This window comes from Sorex araneus, chromosome X, assembly GCF_027595985.1.
Source record: "Sorex araneus isolate mSorAra2 chromosome X, mSorAra2.pri, whole genome shotgun sequence".
NCBI classification, from domain to species: domain Eukaryota; kingdom Metazoa; phylum Chordata; class Mammalia; order Eulipotyphla; family Soricidae; genus Sorex; species Sorex araneus.
In genome coordinates this window covers 221561543-221578440 of record NC_073313.1, presented here as the reverse complement: position 1 = coordinate 221578440, position 16898 = coordinate 221561543, and the positions used below count along the sequence as shown (strand labels likewise).

The 16898-nt window shown below is 36.0% G+C and overlaps 1 protein-coding gene across 6 annotated transcripts in view; it reads right to left on the bottom strand.

Moving 5' to 3' along the window:
• Window positions 1–16898, bottom strand: part of GULP1 (GULP PTB domain containing engulfment adaptor 1) — a 294404-nt gene that overhangs the window by 48854 nt on the left and 228652 nt on the right. For all 6 annotated transcript variants that reach the window (XM_055123120.1, XM_055123123.1, XM_055123121.1 and 3 more), the window contains exon 5: window positions 5906–5977. In XM_055123120.1, the coding sequence (XP_054979095.1) occupies window positions 5906–5977 (72 nt within the window). The remainder of the gene's footprint in view (window positions 1–5905; window positions 5978–16898) is intronic.

Sequence of the window (16898 nt, the reverse complement as noted above, 5' to 3'; positions counted from 1 at the left end):
ACATGAGTGCCTTCAAGTGTCTGCCTTGATATCCTGAAGTGGGGTACCATCTGTCTCATTTCTTTCTGGGTGGCATAATTTTTTAACATGATGTCTGTTCTGTTCAATGAATGCGAGCATCATTTAAAAAAAATTCATCTGTATTAGAGTCCGCACATGAATTCAACTAATTTGGGTCAGATAAATTTGACTATTTTCAAGAAACTTGTTTTGCTTCGGTGCAGATCTTTAAATATTATCCCATTTCTTTCCCAGGAAAACAGGATTAATTCTGATTCTTTTCCTTTTATAATCTTCCTGTACTGGCATAATTAAAACAAGTTGGGATTTTCACATATAAAGGCTTACAAAATAAATCAGCTGTTCTCCATCTACGTGAATACATCTGAACAAAGTCATTCTCATCCTTGGCTGCAAAAGGACTCTAAGTTGGCTTCCCAGTTGCTGTTCTTTTCCAGAAAAAGACAATGAGCTGTGTCTCGTAAGGCCTTTTCCACATCTGGACACAGCCATCCTGTGACCTCTTTTTGTTTCCAAAAAAGTCTATCACAAAACAACCACCACTATTAATTTTATCTGTTATTTTATTTCTGCCAGGAAAAAAATAAAGGAAGAAGGAATGGAAGAAATGAAGGCAGGAGAGAAAAGTGGGGACTGAGTGAAAAGAATTTAAGGAGTCAACGAAGGTCAGACAGAGAAAGGCAAGGAAGAACATGAAACAAAGGAAAAATAAAACATAGAGACGATCTATCTGTGGCTTGTAATACCTTTCTAATGCTGATTACTATCAACAGGAAGTAACTGTATTCAAAAGATATTCAGAACTCATCCAATCTAATCTTCCCACTTCAAGAACAAGAAAAATAAGTCTTAGAAGTTATTTATATTGATCATAAAGTAAATCTGTAGTGACTGGTCCGAGAATATAGTTTTGCAGTTACTCAACTAAAAAAATGATTCAGCAACAGCAATCTAGTAACCAGTTTCCCATATGTGAAGGCTTATCTTGGTTATTGGTTTTGACTCTGCTTGACTGTAAGCTGCAAACCACTTATACAAAGGTTGTATTTGTTCAAACTAGAGCAAATATTTTTGGATCTGCCTTATTTTTCTTAAAATACAGTTAAATTACTGAATGGTTTATTTGTATGCACTCATCATTAATTTTCCCATCTGTAGACTTCATATGTTCCAAAAATGTCAAATCTACATATTTAAATCACATTCCTTATTCTCTTTTGGGGGGACAGGGGACATGGGCTAAGGGAAGTCTTTCTTTTTTTTTAATTTTTAAAAAAAATTTATTGAATCACCGTGAGATAGTTACAAACTTTCATGTTTGGGTTACAATCTCACAGTGATCAAATATCCATCCCTCCACCAGTGCACATTCCCCACCACCAATATCCCGGGTATACCCCACCTTTCCTACCCTCCCTCTGCCTCTAGGGCAGACAATATTCTCCAATATTCTCTACTTCTGGGCATTGGAGCTTGCAACACAGACACTGAGAGGTCATCATATTTGGTCCATTATCTACTTTCAGCATGCATCTTCCATCCCAACTGGTTCCTCCAGCCATCATTTTCTTTGTGATCCCTTCTCTATTCCATCTGCCTTCTCCCCTCCACTCATGAAGCAGTCTTCCAGCTTTGGGGCAATTCCCCTGGCCATTGTATCTACTGTCCTTGGGTGTTAGCCTCATGTAATGCTACCCTACACTCCACAACTGAGTGCAGTCCCTCTATGTCTGTCCCTTTCTTTCTGACTCATTTCACTTAGCATGATACTCTCCATGTTTATCCATTTATAAGCAAATTTCATGACTTCATCTCTCCTAACAGCTGCATAGTATTCCATTGTGTAGATGTACCAAAGTTTCTTTAACTAGTCATCTGTTTTAGGGCACTTGGGTTGTTTACATATTTTGGCTATTGTGAACAGTGCTGCAATGAATATATAGGTACAGATGTAATTTCTACTGTGCTCTTTTTCATCCTCAGGATATATTCCCAGAAGTGGTACTGCGGGGTCATATGGAAGCTCAATTTCTAGTTTTTGAAGGACTGTCCATATTGTTTTCCAGAAAGGCTGGACCAATTGGCATTCCCACCAACAGTGAAGGAGCGTTTAAGGGGAGTCTTTCAAGGTGTGCTCAGGAGGCACTAGGACATCTCCAGGTGATTCTTGTCCTAACAGGTCCTGGGATAAATGAAAGGAATTCAGGGTATGTTGCACCGCTGGTCTTTGTACAGTGGACGACCAGCAACACACTTATCTCTCCTATCTCCCCACAACCCTCAGGTTTCTAATTCTTAATATTCTATCCGTTTCTCTCTATAATCAGTAGGTGAATATTAATACTTTTTTAAAAGACTGGCAAATTTCTTTCCATTTTATATTCAATGTATTCATCTCGATACAGAGATGTATAACCACCACTGAAACAATCCAATAAAAATGAGCTCAAGTTGGTAAAGCTTAAGCAATTCATAGGTTATATTGTTACCACAAATAAACACAAACTTTTGCCACCATAAAATGATGGATAAGAATTGAGTATGACTTGAAATATATAGTATTAGTAAAATATCTGGCACTAGAGAGTAAAACAGCTAAGGAGAATGAAGTGAGCACTGAGTTTCAATGTCATTATTATGCAATCATTATTCATTTCTCAGACAAAATCCTTTAAAAGTAAATCTATGTACTAATAGATTATAGATTATTCGGCAAAAAATAAGTAGATTAACCTATTATTTTGAGTTAACTACTCAGAACTTTTCCTCGTTACTAAAAACTATAACTCTGCCTCTCTGTGGTTCTCATATTTAAATTGTAAATTTACTTAAAAATATTCCTGAGGGGCTGGAGCAATAGCACAGCGGGTAGGGCGTTTGCCCTGCATGCGGCTGACCCGAGTTCGATTCCCAGCATCCCATATGGTCCCCTGAGCACTGCCAGGGATAATTCCTGAGTGCAGAGCCAGGAGTAACCCCTGTGCATCGCCAGGTTTGACCCAAAAAGCAAAAAAAAAAAAAAAAAAAAATTCCTGATATTCTTGAAGGAAAAGCAGCTTTGTATACATATTTATAAATCATAAGTTAAATAAGAATATTAATTAAATTAAGGTCTCAATGAGTTATTAAATAACTTGCTATATAGATAAAGAAAATTATTCTGTACAGAAAGAGTGAAGTTAGTGTGAAAATACCTTGGACAAGACTTAAAGGAACTCAACAACAATCCCAAGGGTCATATAATTTGAAAAACTTCATGTAATTTTAATTAGAGGTGAGAAGTTCTCGCCTCTAAAATCAGCGTGAAGAAATACTGACCCCTGCTTATTTACAAGAAAAATCAGAGTCTGAATTCATATATTAATATTCATCTACATGCAGACATCATAAGAAGCATATTTAGTATAATGGAATGTCTGACATTTGTACTTAATGTATTCATAAAAATAGACAATGATTAAAAGTTAATTATTACAATTGGAAAACTTGGCAATTTATTAAATCATAGCCTAAAGCATGATTAAGAAATACTGTTGAACATGATTGACACATAGAAAACAATTGCTTCTGATAAATGTAAAATCTGAAAGCTAAAACTTTAGCATAAAAGTGTATTAAAGAAAAAACATAAGCTATAAATTCTCCTCAAAATGACTGAAAACAGTAAAACAGTACACAATAAAAAATACCGCTTTGCAATTTTTTCTCTCAAAACAATCAGAAATCACTAAAAATAGAAAAATGAAATACACATATTTTGAAAATCTTAGATTTTGAGTTAAAGTCAAAATATTGGTATATATTTTGGAATATACTGGAAACTTTTGAAAAATGAGAAAACAAAATAAAATGTTATTTTATGTAAAATATATATATATAGTTTAATAGAAAAGACAAAAAAATCAGTCAATATACACAAACTAAAGAAAAACAAGCAGCAAGTTAAAATGGGGGATGTACATGCAGATTTTCTTCTTTAGTAGAGCTATAGCACCACCTTCTGGTCATTTCTACATAACACTAGAAACAGAGGAAACTATAGATTTTTAAAAATTAGTGCAAATATTGTTTACTTTAGGGGTACTCTCTTTTATTTTGGCCAAGATAAAGCAGGGCGAGTAGACAAAGAGCATATTTTTGCTAATTTTCACTAGCCATTACCCTAACTTCTTTTCCTGATCTACAAAAATGGTTTACAGTAAATCTGCATGTTTGCATATTTGCATATTAAATACATGTTTATTGGGCTACAGTGATTGTAGAGCAGGTAGAGAGTTTACCTTACATGTGGCCGACCTGGATTTGATCCCTGGACCACATATGGTTTCCTCATCTCTTAAAGGAGGGATCCCTGAACACAGAACTATAAGTAAGCCCTAAGTACTGCCAGGTGTGTGTTGCCCCTGCATCTCTTTACCTGCCAACCCTCCACCAATACACACACACACACACACACACACACACACAAAAAAAAAAAAAGAAGAAGAAAAAAACCACATGTTTATTCTGGAAAAGATAAAGCGTCTATCAACTGAGAGTGCATTTTTAAACTGTATTACATAACTCTCCTCTAACTGTAATTCGCATAATTCGCATTCCTTCATTATCAGTCTGCTTTCAAATATTATTCACTGTTACAGAATTATTTAATTTCAAACATCTCTTTATATTTTAGTGACATGTACCCTTACCCCTATACTATCTTGCAAGGCTCCAGGTAATATGTTGTTTAATAGCTATGGCTTTACCTGGCACAGTCAATGGCCTAGCCCTCCTGAGGAGTAAATGGATATTTCTAAACCAAACAAAGTCAGCAAAAGATTGTTTCTCCAAATACAAAAACAAACCAAATCAAGCCAAAATATGTGAGTAGTCACAGAGAATAACATCAAACTAAAAACAGAGTGGGGTAGTTGGATATCTGAATGAGGTAAAAATAAAATTCTGTTGGAGTTATTAGTTCTTTAAAATCTCTGCAAGGACTTTTGGGGATGGGGTGCAATTAGAAAAACATGCTAATATGTATGCCCTCTTATGTAAGCGTGTGCTGACTATGAGTTTTTGGGGTTCAATAGATATCTATCCCTGGCATTATCCTCATCTTTCGGTTTCCTATGTCTGCTCAGGCTTGAGGTCAGATGCTCCCTAATTTGTGTATTAGGACATCTTTAACATATACTGTGACTGCAAAATTCTGTTTAGGAATTCACAATAACTCTACTTTTTTTATATTGATAGATACAATAACTATTAGACATAACTGTAATGCCATTACTAACTTCTGAGTTGGGGAAATTAATTCACCAAGAAAAGTGTAGGTAAGCTAATTATAAAATAACACTTCTGAAATATACATAAACATATAAAATAGTTTATATACATGTAAATATGTATACATAAAATATACATTTATAAAATATACATTTATAAAATATACACTTGTAAGTGTATATTCATAATTATTTATAAACTTATAGAATGTTGTCCAGAAGCATATACTGAGGTTACAGAATCTGCATTGCTTGCACTGACCTCAGATTCCTGGTCCCACATATGAACTCTTGAACCTAGCTAAGAGAAATTCCTGAGCAGAGGCAGCGATAGCCCCTCAGTACTGCCTGTTGTGAGTCAAAAACCCATCTCCCCTCAAAAAAAGAAAGAAAAAAAACCAACACTTGTAAATAATACCATTACAACACATTTTTGTTAAGTAAAAGATATTATAGATTTTTAAGAAGTGACATCAGAAAAATAATTGTGTGTAGTTATTATTAAATGCTCCTTGACCTGAGACAAATGTGCTAATGCTTCGATTTTCCATGAGTTCACTAATGAATGAGACAATACCAACACACGAGCCGTTTATCTGAGGGGCCAGCCTTACCTTTAGCTTCCTCACAGCATCTCTCACAACTTCTGTTCCCTTAGGCTGCTCCACTTCTGTACTGCCAAGAAACTGAAAATAGTGATTTGTGAGACCCGTGCTTCTCTATGTCAAATATATCTTAAATCACTTTGAACCATAGCATAACATAATAATTCAAAGTCTAGGGAAGAGTTAAAAAATAGGACCGAGACACAGTAGGGGGGCAAATTTAAAACATGAGCTCAAAACACAGACTTTAACTGTTGATCTATTATATGACAATGTGACAAAGAAAGTAAATTTTTTTTCTTCTGAGCCATATCTGGAGGTGCTCAGGATTTACTCCTGGTTCTGCACTCAGGGATCACTCCTGGGAGGATTCAGGGAACCATATGGGGTACCAGGCATTGAACTTGGGCTGGCCAAGTGCAGGGTGAGCACCCTACCTATTGTCCTATCTCTTTAACCCCCAGAGCTTTAATTCTTGATTCTAAAAAGTACAAGCAATTCCTTTTTAAAAATATGGTGAAATTACACCAAATAAATGTCAGCAGGGACTGGATACGATGTCATTAGATACCTAATTTGCTCTACTGTGACATTTCACTTTTCTGTTGACACCAGGTCAACTGCAAAGACCAAATAAATGGAGAAAGATTTAATTTGAAAGGAAATGAAAACGTGAAAGAAACATATGGAAGCCCACCAGATCTAATCCTCATGAAAATGGCCCAGTCACCGTTCTGTTTCAGATCAGTGCTCAATGCAGGTTGCAGGAGGGAATCACTCAGGAACTTTAAACTTAGAGCAGCGCCACAGCTTGAGGGCAGAGCCAGGACATCTGTACATTAAAAGACTCCCGGGGTGATTTTAACGTGCCAGTAGGCTTGAAAGTACTGTTTTAGATCATCCAGAAAGGATAATAGTTTCCAGGGTCAAAGAGAAGTTCACCCAATAGGTGTTATTAATCATTAAACGGTGAGCAAAACCTTATTCAGTTTTACTTTTTCTCAAGCTCTCTGAATTTATCTTATCACCAAAAAATTCACTATTCAGCGAATTGTCTAGTATTAGCAGGAACAGGAACTCAAAAGCAAATGCCTAATTCGTTAAGTGATTCTTGAACTAAAAAAAAGATGAAATGTGTCAACAAGAGACTATAACAGTTATAGGGAATATTTATGAAGGATATCCATAAATCTCATGAGTCATAAGTATTGTATATAAACAAGTCCATATGGGAAACTATGGAAGAACTCCAAGCACATTCCAACTGCATCAACCTCTTACAATGCTCCAGAAACCTTTTAAATAAGTTTCTTTCATGCTGGCTGTAATTAAGTCATCTGAATAATAAAACACAGGAAGAAGTCTTAAATTGTGGTGGTAAGTTAACTATTAGAAATTCTTACTATGAAACTTGCCACTTAATCCAAGTTTTCATGGAATTTTAAATATCCTAATAATTTTCATTATTTCTATTGCAAAATAAAATTGCTAAAATTTAAAAAGCGCATTATTTATATATTTTTTTCTTTTGGGGTCCACCTGGCAATGTTCAGAGGTTACTCCTGGCTCTGCACTCAAGAGTTACCTCTGGTGATGCTCAGGGTACCAGATGGAATACAGGGATCGAACCCAGGTAGGCCACGTGCAAGGCAAATGCCCTACCCACTGGACTATTGCTCCAGCCCCAATTTTCTGAATTTTTTTTTTATCCAGCTCCTTTCCTTTGTTGCTACTGTGATAACCAGGTTTCATACACACAGGTGATTTTGGTGCTCACCAAGGAAAGCACATTCTAACTATGGTATTTACACACATGACCAACAACAGGGGTTTCATTCATTTAGTTGTGGTACTTGCACATACACTAGATATACTGTGTTCTGGAGTTTGCTGGGGGATGGGGGAGTCACACTCATGACCCCAGAACTAAAGTGCTCACAAATCTTTAGTTCTGCTACTTACACATACCTGGCCATGCACCAGAGATTACAGACTCTTTTACTGCACTAAGAGTTTCACACTCTCAAAATTACCAAGATTGTACTCAGTGTATGAGCATAGCACCAGGGATCAAACTCAGGAACTTAGAGCTACTGGCCATCCGCTAGGTCCTAAGCAACATTTTAAAATAACAAAAATATTAAAATATTCCTGTTAAATAATTCATATGTATAAGCATTGTCTATGTCTATATTAAGTATTTATAAAAGTCAAATTAGACACAGGAAGGTATAGCAAACTCAAGGCTTGGAATCAAATATACATTCGACAATTTACTTAATCTTCATCATGTATGACTTGAAAAATAAGGTTTATGATATTGCCCTGCTCTCCAAACTATTCTGAAAGAAGGTGAATTAACAAAATGGTATACATGAGAAAACAACTCTGTAAACTGCATTGTGTTTTATAATTATGAAGAACTTGTCATTCCTTTACCAAAAAGGTTATTAGAGAAAACACTAGAATTTAGTGGACATTGCAGGCATCAGCTCTGCTCTCTTTGGATCAGAGCTGATAAAATTATCATATTATAATTTTATCAGCTCTGAGTCTCTCTCATCCTCTGACTTCCACTGATTCATTTTATGGAAATATTCACTCAAGCCCTTCAGAAACTTCCCTTTGGACAAATAAGTCATCTTGTCAGTATTGAGAGCTAGAAATACCTGGAGGTTTTTGCTCTCCACCTCCGTATCACCATATTCCACAGGACAAGGCCCTCTGCTGGAAGAGTGGTGAGGTCTAAGGAGGATGCAGACATTCATCAGGAATAACACTGAGGCCTGGGCCTCACACATGCATTCTCCATTTGTTTATTCCCCTTATCAATCCCACAGGTCCTCTCTGTTTCACCCTAGGGGAAGTACTCCTTTAATAAATCACATGTACTCACATCTTTGCCTTAGGATCTAATTATCAGAGAAAAGGACCTATGATACTGTTAAATACTTTAATAATTAAATCCAGATATGTATGTAATTATATATACCATGGGACACATCATTATAGAGGGAAATAAATATATATGCCTTTCGAAGAGCCCAGCAAGCTACTGAGAGTATCCCGCCTGCAAAGCAGAGCCTGGCAAGCTCCCCGTAGCGTATTCAATATGCCAAATACAGTAACAGGTCTCATTCCCCTGACCATGAAAGAGCCTCCAATTGTTGGGAAAGACGAGTAAGGAGAAGCTGCTGAAATCTCAGGGCTGGGACAAATGGAGACATTACTGGGGCCTGCTCAAGTAAATGGATGAACAGGATGAAAGTGATACAGTGATACAGTGATGCAGTGATGTGTTTTCTATATACACCCCTCCCCCCAAGTAACTATAGGACTGGTTAAAGAATTGATACAGAGCTTCACAAGCAACACCTTGGGGAATCCATAGCCTTGAATCCAGTTTTTCAAGAAGCTTTAAAGGAGCTTCCTTAAAGAACTGGAAGAATTTCCTTGCACATATATGAAGTTAGTATGGCACTCACTAATGGTGCTTATGGTTGCCTGTGCTAAATTAATAATGGTATGCTTACTTCTAACATGCCAATTCCAATTAAAAAAGTAACATCTCATTTATGCAGACTGTTCTATGTCTGACCAGTTCTTTTACATCAACAGGGATTTTTATTGTGACCTTTTATTTGTTATTGCAGATGTCCAACTGATATTCATAGTATTTTCTAACATAAAATCAAAATTAACTTTCTCATAGTAATACTCAGTTCTTTTTACTCTTACTAAATTTTAAGTTCATAGTTTTCACCTATTTTATGTAAATTCTAAAACATAATAGCATGTGATTTTTTTGAAAAAGTTTTATAACAGGGGAGATACAAAATAATCACAATAAGACCAAAGTACAAAATAAAATTTAATGCAATGTATTTTAGATACAGATTCAGAGTTATATATTTATTTATGTAAATAAGACTAGGGATTATATTATTTTATATTAAATTATTTGAATATACATAAGTTAAATTATATAAGTAATCATAATTAGACTATTATTGATTTATTTTTTTGATATTTCAATTTGCCCATTCCTTCAGGTTTTCTTAGAGTAAGCCATAGAAAATAAATTTGTTATATGCCTGCCAAGGAGGCACAATGGGGGATGGGAGGGAATCTGGGGACATTGACTGGTGGTAGGATTAGTGATGGAATATTGTATGCCTGAACCAACTTTATTATGAAAACTTTGCAAATGAGATATTAGTGGGCCAGAGCAATAGTATAGGTGGTAGGGTGCTTGCTTTGGCCATGGCCAAAAACAAAAACAAAAAAAAAGACAAAAAGAAAGAGAGGGAGAGAGGAAGAGAGAGAGAAAAGGAGAGAAAAGAAAGATGAAAGAAAGAAAAGAAAGAGAGAAAGAAAGAAAGAAGGAAAGAGAAAAAGGAAGAAAGAGATAAGAAAGGAAGAAAGAAATAAAGGAAGGAAGGAAGGAAGGAAGGAAGGAAGGAAGGAAGGAAGGAAGGAAGGAAGAAAAGGAAGAAAGGAAGAAAGAAAGAAAGAAAGAAAGAAAGAAAGAAAGAAAGAAAGAAAGAAAGAAAGAAAGAAAGAAAGAAAGAAAGGAAGGAAGGAAGGAAGGAAGGAAGGAAGGAAGGAAGGAAGGAAGGAAGGAAGGGAGGAAAGGAGGAAAGAAAGGAAGAAAGGAAGAAAGAAAGAAAGAAAGAAAGAAAGAAAGAAAGAAAGAAAGAAAGAAAGAAAGAAAGAAAAAGAAAGAAAGAAAGAAAGGAAGGAAGGAAGGAAGGAAGGAAGGAAGGAAGGAAGGAAGGAAGAGGAAGGAAGGAAGAAAGGAAGGAAGGAAGAATGAAAGGAAGAAAGAAAGAAAGAAAGAAAGAAAGAAAGAAAGAAAGAAAGAAAGAAAGAAGGAAGGAAGGAAGGAAGGAAGGAAGGAAGGAAGAATGGAAGAAAGAAAGAAAGAGTTCAACACAATTTTCCTTCATTAATTACAAGGCAGAGGGTGCTCCCAAGCAATGCTTAGAGATCCTAAGGATCCCAGTGATTCTTGGTGAAAGAGGCTGGACCATTCAGTGCTTAGGTCTGGTGCTGAGGTGCTGAGGTGCTGCTCAGTGTAGGGAGCAAGGGTCTATCAGGGCTGTCCAGGTGGTGCTTGGTGGGCATGTGTATGCAGGGCATGTGCCCTTGCTACTGAGTTTGCTCCCTGATCCCAGCAAATTATTTAAATTTAAAATTTCATGCTTTTACCTTTAGCTACTTTATGTCTCTGTATGGCAGGACTTCTTGGCACCACCCACACACACATACACACACACACACACACACAGCAAGAGAAAGAGAGAGAGAGAGAGAGAGAGAGAGAGAGAGAGAGAGAGAGAGAAAGAATTCAATATTATCACATTCTTTTTTACTCGTGTCGATTAGTGTTATTTTGCAGCAAAAGAAAAAGATACATGTTCACTGATGATGGATAATGGTTGGTGCCATTTCTTCTTCTTATGTAATATAGTAGTCAAGATTTTATCATTTATTTCTCTGTGTAATTCTCAAAGTGCCATTTTCGCTTGGTAAATAAGTATTTTCAGAGCAGACATTATACCTATAAGCATAAGCATGCATCTTGTATGATTTGTACCTTGAAATCTTATAACCAAAACTATCTACTGAATTTAAAGCAATAATAATTCATGTTTACTATAGGAAATTTAGAAATCACAAAAAAGTGTCAAGAAAAATATTAATATTCATTTCATAGCAAGATGTAATTACTCCTAAAAATAAAAGCAAAAAGCCAATTACAACATTAGGTAAACATAAAAAAGAAAGCATTTTAACTTACTACATGTAACTGTTCATTATTTGGTAGAGCGATAGCAGAGTGGGCAAGGCGTTTGCTTTGTATGTGGCCGACCCGGGTTCGATTCCTCTGTCCCTCTCTAGAGCCCAGCAAGCTACCGAGAGTATCCTACCTGCATGGCAGCGCCTGACAAGCTACCCGTGGTGTGTTTGATATGCCAAAAACAGTAACAAGTCTCACAATGGAGACGTTACTGGTGCCCGCTTGAGCAAATCGATGAACAATGGGACAACAGTGACAATGACAGTGATATATAAATCCCATATGCATTTTCACCATTAACTGAATTGCTCAAAGAGTTGGTGTTAAAAACCTGAAATATTTCTAACAAATTGGACAAAAGTGAAAGATGTCAAACAGTATTACATATATTAGACTATAATGTATGATAACAGAACATCTCAAATATTTTGTCATTCTCAGTCTATACGTTGAAAGGTTGACAACACAGCAGATATTTTCCACAAATTTTACTACAATATAATTTTTTCCAAAATTCTTCTATTGAGCCAGAGAGATTATTGTATTGGAACACATATTTTGCATGCAGAAGCCCTGGGTTCTATTCCAGAAACATATGGTATCCCCACAAGCAATCACTGGGAGTGACTACTCACTCCCGACTGAGCACTAATAAATGTAGATCCCCAAAATAATAAAACATAAACAAAACAAATTTTTCTATAACACTTTTGATAAAGAGCAAATTTATGATACTAAAAAGGGAATTACATAATCAATATAAGTACATCAATCTATGTACCTTTCCTAGTGCACTTGAATACTTAGTATATGCACTTACACAGGTACTTTAGGGTGGTGTAGTTACTTTTAATTATAAGTATAAAAATATCAAACTCACCACTAGCAGACATCTTAAATTAAGAGACAAATTATTTCCTCCTTGGGTTAATAACGTCCAAAACTCCCACCATTTTTCAGCTAACAAAGTAACACAGACTCTGCTTTCAAACTTTCAGTGGTGTCTGTTTTCATTTTTTTCCAGTTCTTAAATAAGCATGTCGCAAAAACATGCAAAAGTGATGGTCTCGCCTTCGTTTTGAAATATTTCTTGAGCTTGACTTTTACTCTTCAAAGTTTGAAGTTTGTTTTCTAAGTTTCTTCTTCGCCAGTAGAGAGCAGTGTTGGACATCAAATGAAACTAATAACTGCTTGCTTCCTCAAATGTTTTCAGAACCAATATGAAGTTTTTTTTTTAAATGTCAGATAAATATCAATTAAAATAACTAAATCGTTACTAAGTCTAACCATCAATGACATTTTGACACTATTATCTGAAAGAGCTAATTTAAAAACTATATTCAATACACATATCAAATTCAAAATGTGCCCATTTTAAGAAGATATCCAGTATGTATCCTTCTCATAATTGTTTTAAAATATTAAGGAGGGGCCGGAGCGATAGCACAGAGGGTAGGGCATTTGCCTTGCACGCGGCCTACGCGGGTTCGATCCCCGGCATCCCATATGGTCCCCCAAGCACCGCCAGGAGTAATTCCTGAGTGTAAAGCCAGGAGTAACCCCTGAGCATCGCTGGGTGTGACCCAAAAAGCAAAAAAAAAAAAAAAAAATTAAGTAAAGTAATTTTATTTTCTAGAACACAAAAGCTTTATATAATATCAAAACCAGTAAAGATTGGTAGCATAATGACCAACGGGTATCCTAATTATAAAAAAAAGGTAAAGGATATGCCTCTATTTTCTAAGTTTTCTGAGCTTCAAGGCCTCATTTTCTTGGATATAGCTGACTGTGTCAGTGTGAAAAAAGCAAAACAACATTTAAACCTTTAACTACTCAACTGTACGGAGCAGATAAGTCATATAGGAGAAAGCCAATTTAATTTTGTCATCTTTCTCCGGCTGACTTCACATGTCACAGTGCCAGCAAAACAGGAAAAAATATCTTTAAAAAGCAGATCATAGTGAATAATTGCTAAAGAATGGTAAAATAATCTACTAAATTTAAATGTATTACTTAATAATCAAGACTATAACATAAAAAAATCTAAAATTGATCCAATCAAAAGAAAATTTAAACTTTAGATTTAAAACTAAATACTGTAAAAATTATCCTTGGAATAGGAGTCAGGAAATGTTAATAAAAAAATGAAAACTGCATTGGGGTTAGGATTTATTTATTCATTTATGTGGTGAAGCAAGACTGTATTTACTGAGACTTATTTTGAAAGATGTGAGAGGAGGGAAAGCGAGAGACGTGTGTTTAAGAGAGAGAATAGAGATTTCTTCAGAGTGGAAATAGGCAAGCAAAGAAAGAGAGACAAGCAAGCGAGCACAATGTGTGTTCCCGGGAGAAAACAGCCTTGAAGAGCATGCCTGGGGCCAGTATTTTAAAAGCTTGATTAGGGGGCCGGAGTGATAGCACAACAGGTAGGGCTTTTTCCTTGCACGCAGCCGACCCGGGTTTGATCCCTGGCATCCCATATGAAGAAAAAAAAAAATCTTGATTATACTTGATTTTAAATTGAAAATTCTCATTTTAATGTCATAATTGGAACAAACAAGACTTTGTCTGTCTAAAGCTCTGGGTTCAACTGATCAAAACACAGACTCCTGTTGTTTCCTCAACAATTAAAAGTTAATATATCAATACACTGTTTCATTATTTCACATGAATAAATAGTACATTTATTTATTTATTTATTTTATTTCGTAGCACTGTAGCACTGTAGTCCCGTTGTTCATAGATTTGCTCGAGCAGGCACTAGTAATGTCTCCATTGTGAGACTTATTGTTACTGTTTTTGGCATATCAAACACACCACGGGTAGCTTGCCAGGCTCTGCCGTGTGGGCGGGATACTCTTGGTAGCTTGCTGGGCTCTCCGAGAGGGATGGAGTAATCGACCTGGGTCAGCCGAATGAAAAGCAAACTCACTACCCACTGTGCTATCGCTCCAGTCCTTTTATTTTGTATTTTTTCAAATTAAATTAATTTTTTTTTAAATTTTCAAAAATTTTGTATTTTTAAATTTTCATTATTTTTATTTTGTATTTTTAAAAATCCCCCTCCCTTTATTTTGCAGTTTCAGAGATCAAATCCACAAAAACCATAAACAATAAGGCCTGTGCTCTGTCACTGAGGCACCTTTTCAGCTCTAGGGTCTATTTTAACACTAAGGCTTCTAAATGTAAGTCTCCAAACAAGCCTATTTTCTATCAGAAACCTGCTATTCTCAGGACGCTCTGCAAACTTAGCCTTGGATCACAGTAACAATGAGAGGTTAGTCTTTGTGCTGGCCCAGAGACCCCTCCACAATTAAACCTCTGCATCTGAGAACTGGAACAGGTAGAATAAAGGACAGGCACCTACCTCTACTGCTATAAATAGAAGTACTGGAAAAGTAAATGTCATCTTATGTGGAAAACCAAAATCACAGAATTTGGATTCCCTTAGAAAACCACATGGTTGCAGAGTGTGGAGATAATATCCTTTACCTCCCACTATTTTATAATGGCAAAACTGAGGCCTACAGAGGGTAAAGTGACAGACTTGTTAAAAAGCTTGTTAGTAGTAGAATAACTCTCAGGGATTTATTTTTTTCCCAAATGTCACAGTGTAAAATTAATTTTTTAATTACAGTACTATTAATAATTGCTTCTCATGGATGTAATTATAACACCATACCCATCACCAGTGGAATGTTCAGACGAGTACTCTATTTCTGCTACTGTGGAAAAAATAAACACACTTTTAATTGAATAATTAAAATTATGGCCCTTTTTGCCTTCCCAAAAAACAAACAGGAGGACTACTTGGGGTGAAGAAAGCAAAAGAAGACACTAGTTTGGGGCTCATAGCTTGTAGGATTTGACAAACATTACCCAGCAGTATTCGTCTGTTGTTATGTCTTTGATTTGGACTGGGCCAAGACAAAGTCTTGTACTGGTAAGGTTCCTGCATCATAGTGGAACAGTACTGCTTATTTGAGTAGGCAGAACCCTCCTCAATCTACTATCACATTATATTCCCTGTTAAACACACCCCTCATGTAGTTTCTAAGCCACTCCTTATATATGAAATACATGATGGAGTATGTGCATTGCAGGTCCCACAACTGCAATGCATAAACATACCACACATACACATGCATGAGCTTTCCTGAAAGATATGAATAAGCTGGTGCATCACCTTGACTACTAAATCCTCACTCCCTCTCTTTGAAGTTCATGCTGTAGTATATTTTAGCTTGACAAGTTTACAATCTTAAATTGTGTTCTTGTCAATCCAGTCCCTCTGCTCTATGCACTTGTTGCTTGTCTTGTGGGTGACAGGATTAAACAATATAGTATGCTGGGTATCAGACTTTGCCAGAATGATGTCACTTGTTTACTGTTTGACCATCATTTATTTTACATGTTATTCCTATTTTGAGATAGGCTTAACATCAAGGACAGACAAAAGCATATTTGATTGGTTCAAAAATCAGTTAACCTAAATGCTTCTAGGATTCCAAGATCATTTGTAAAATGGGAAAAACTTATTTTCATGAGTATCAAATGAAGAAACATAGATCGTGATAAGCACAGAGTGAAGAGCCACTAAATTTATGCTCAAAAATAAAAATAAAGGAATAAAATAAAAAGACTCTCAAAGTCAAGAAAAAAGTGAGGAAAAATATAAATTTGTCTATGTGTTGTAAGGAGTCCAACAGCCTCAGATTCAAAATACAAATAACTAGCTAAAAATAGTTATTGCTGCATAATTCTCATTATGACTTGCTGAATTATATAAAACTTAAGATAGTGCCAAACATATAGTGCAAAGTACAGGGATCTTGCCTTGCACCATTCTGATTCCCACTGATCCCCAACATGACATGTGGTCCATTGAGTACTGTTAGGAGTGATCCTTGAGCACAGAGTGAGGAACAAGCCCTGGGCACAGTGGGTGTGGACTCCAAACCAAACCAAAATTTGAAACAAGTAATAATTTTTAGGTATTGTTTCATGAAATGCCTATTTGTGGATATATTATTAGTAGATGTTAATATTGCAATATTGTTTTTTAGGAAGACATTTTGTATATTTTTGGTTTTGACTTTCTGATTTTGGGGCCACATCTAGCAGTGCTCAAAGCTTACTCCTAGAGCTGTGCTCAGGGTGTAGGGGAACATAAGGGCCCTGGGTTTGCTGACTGCAAAG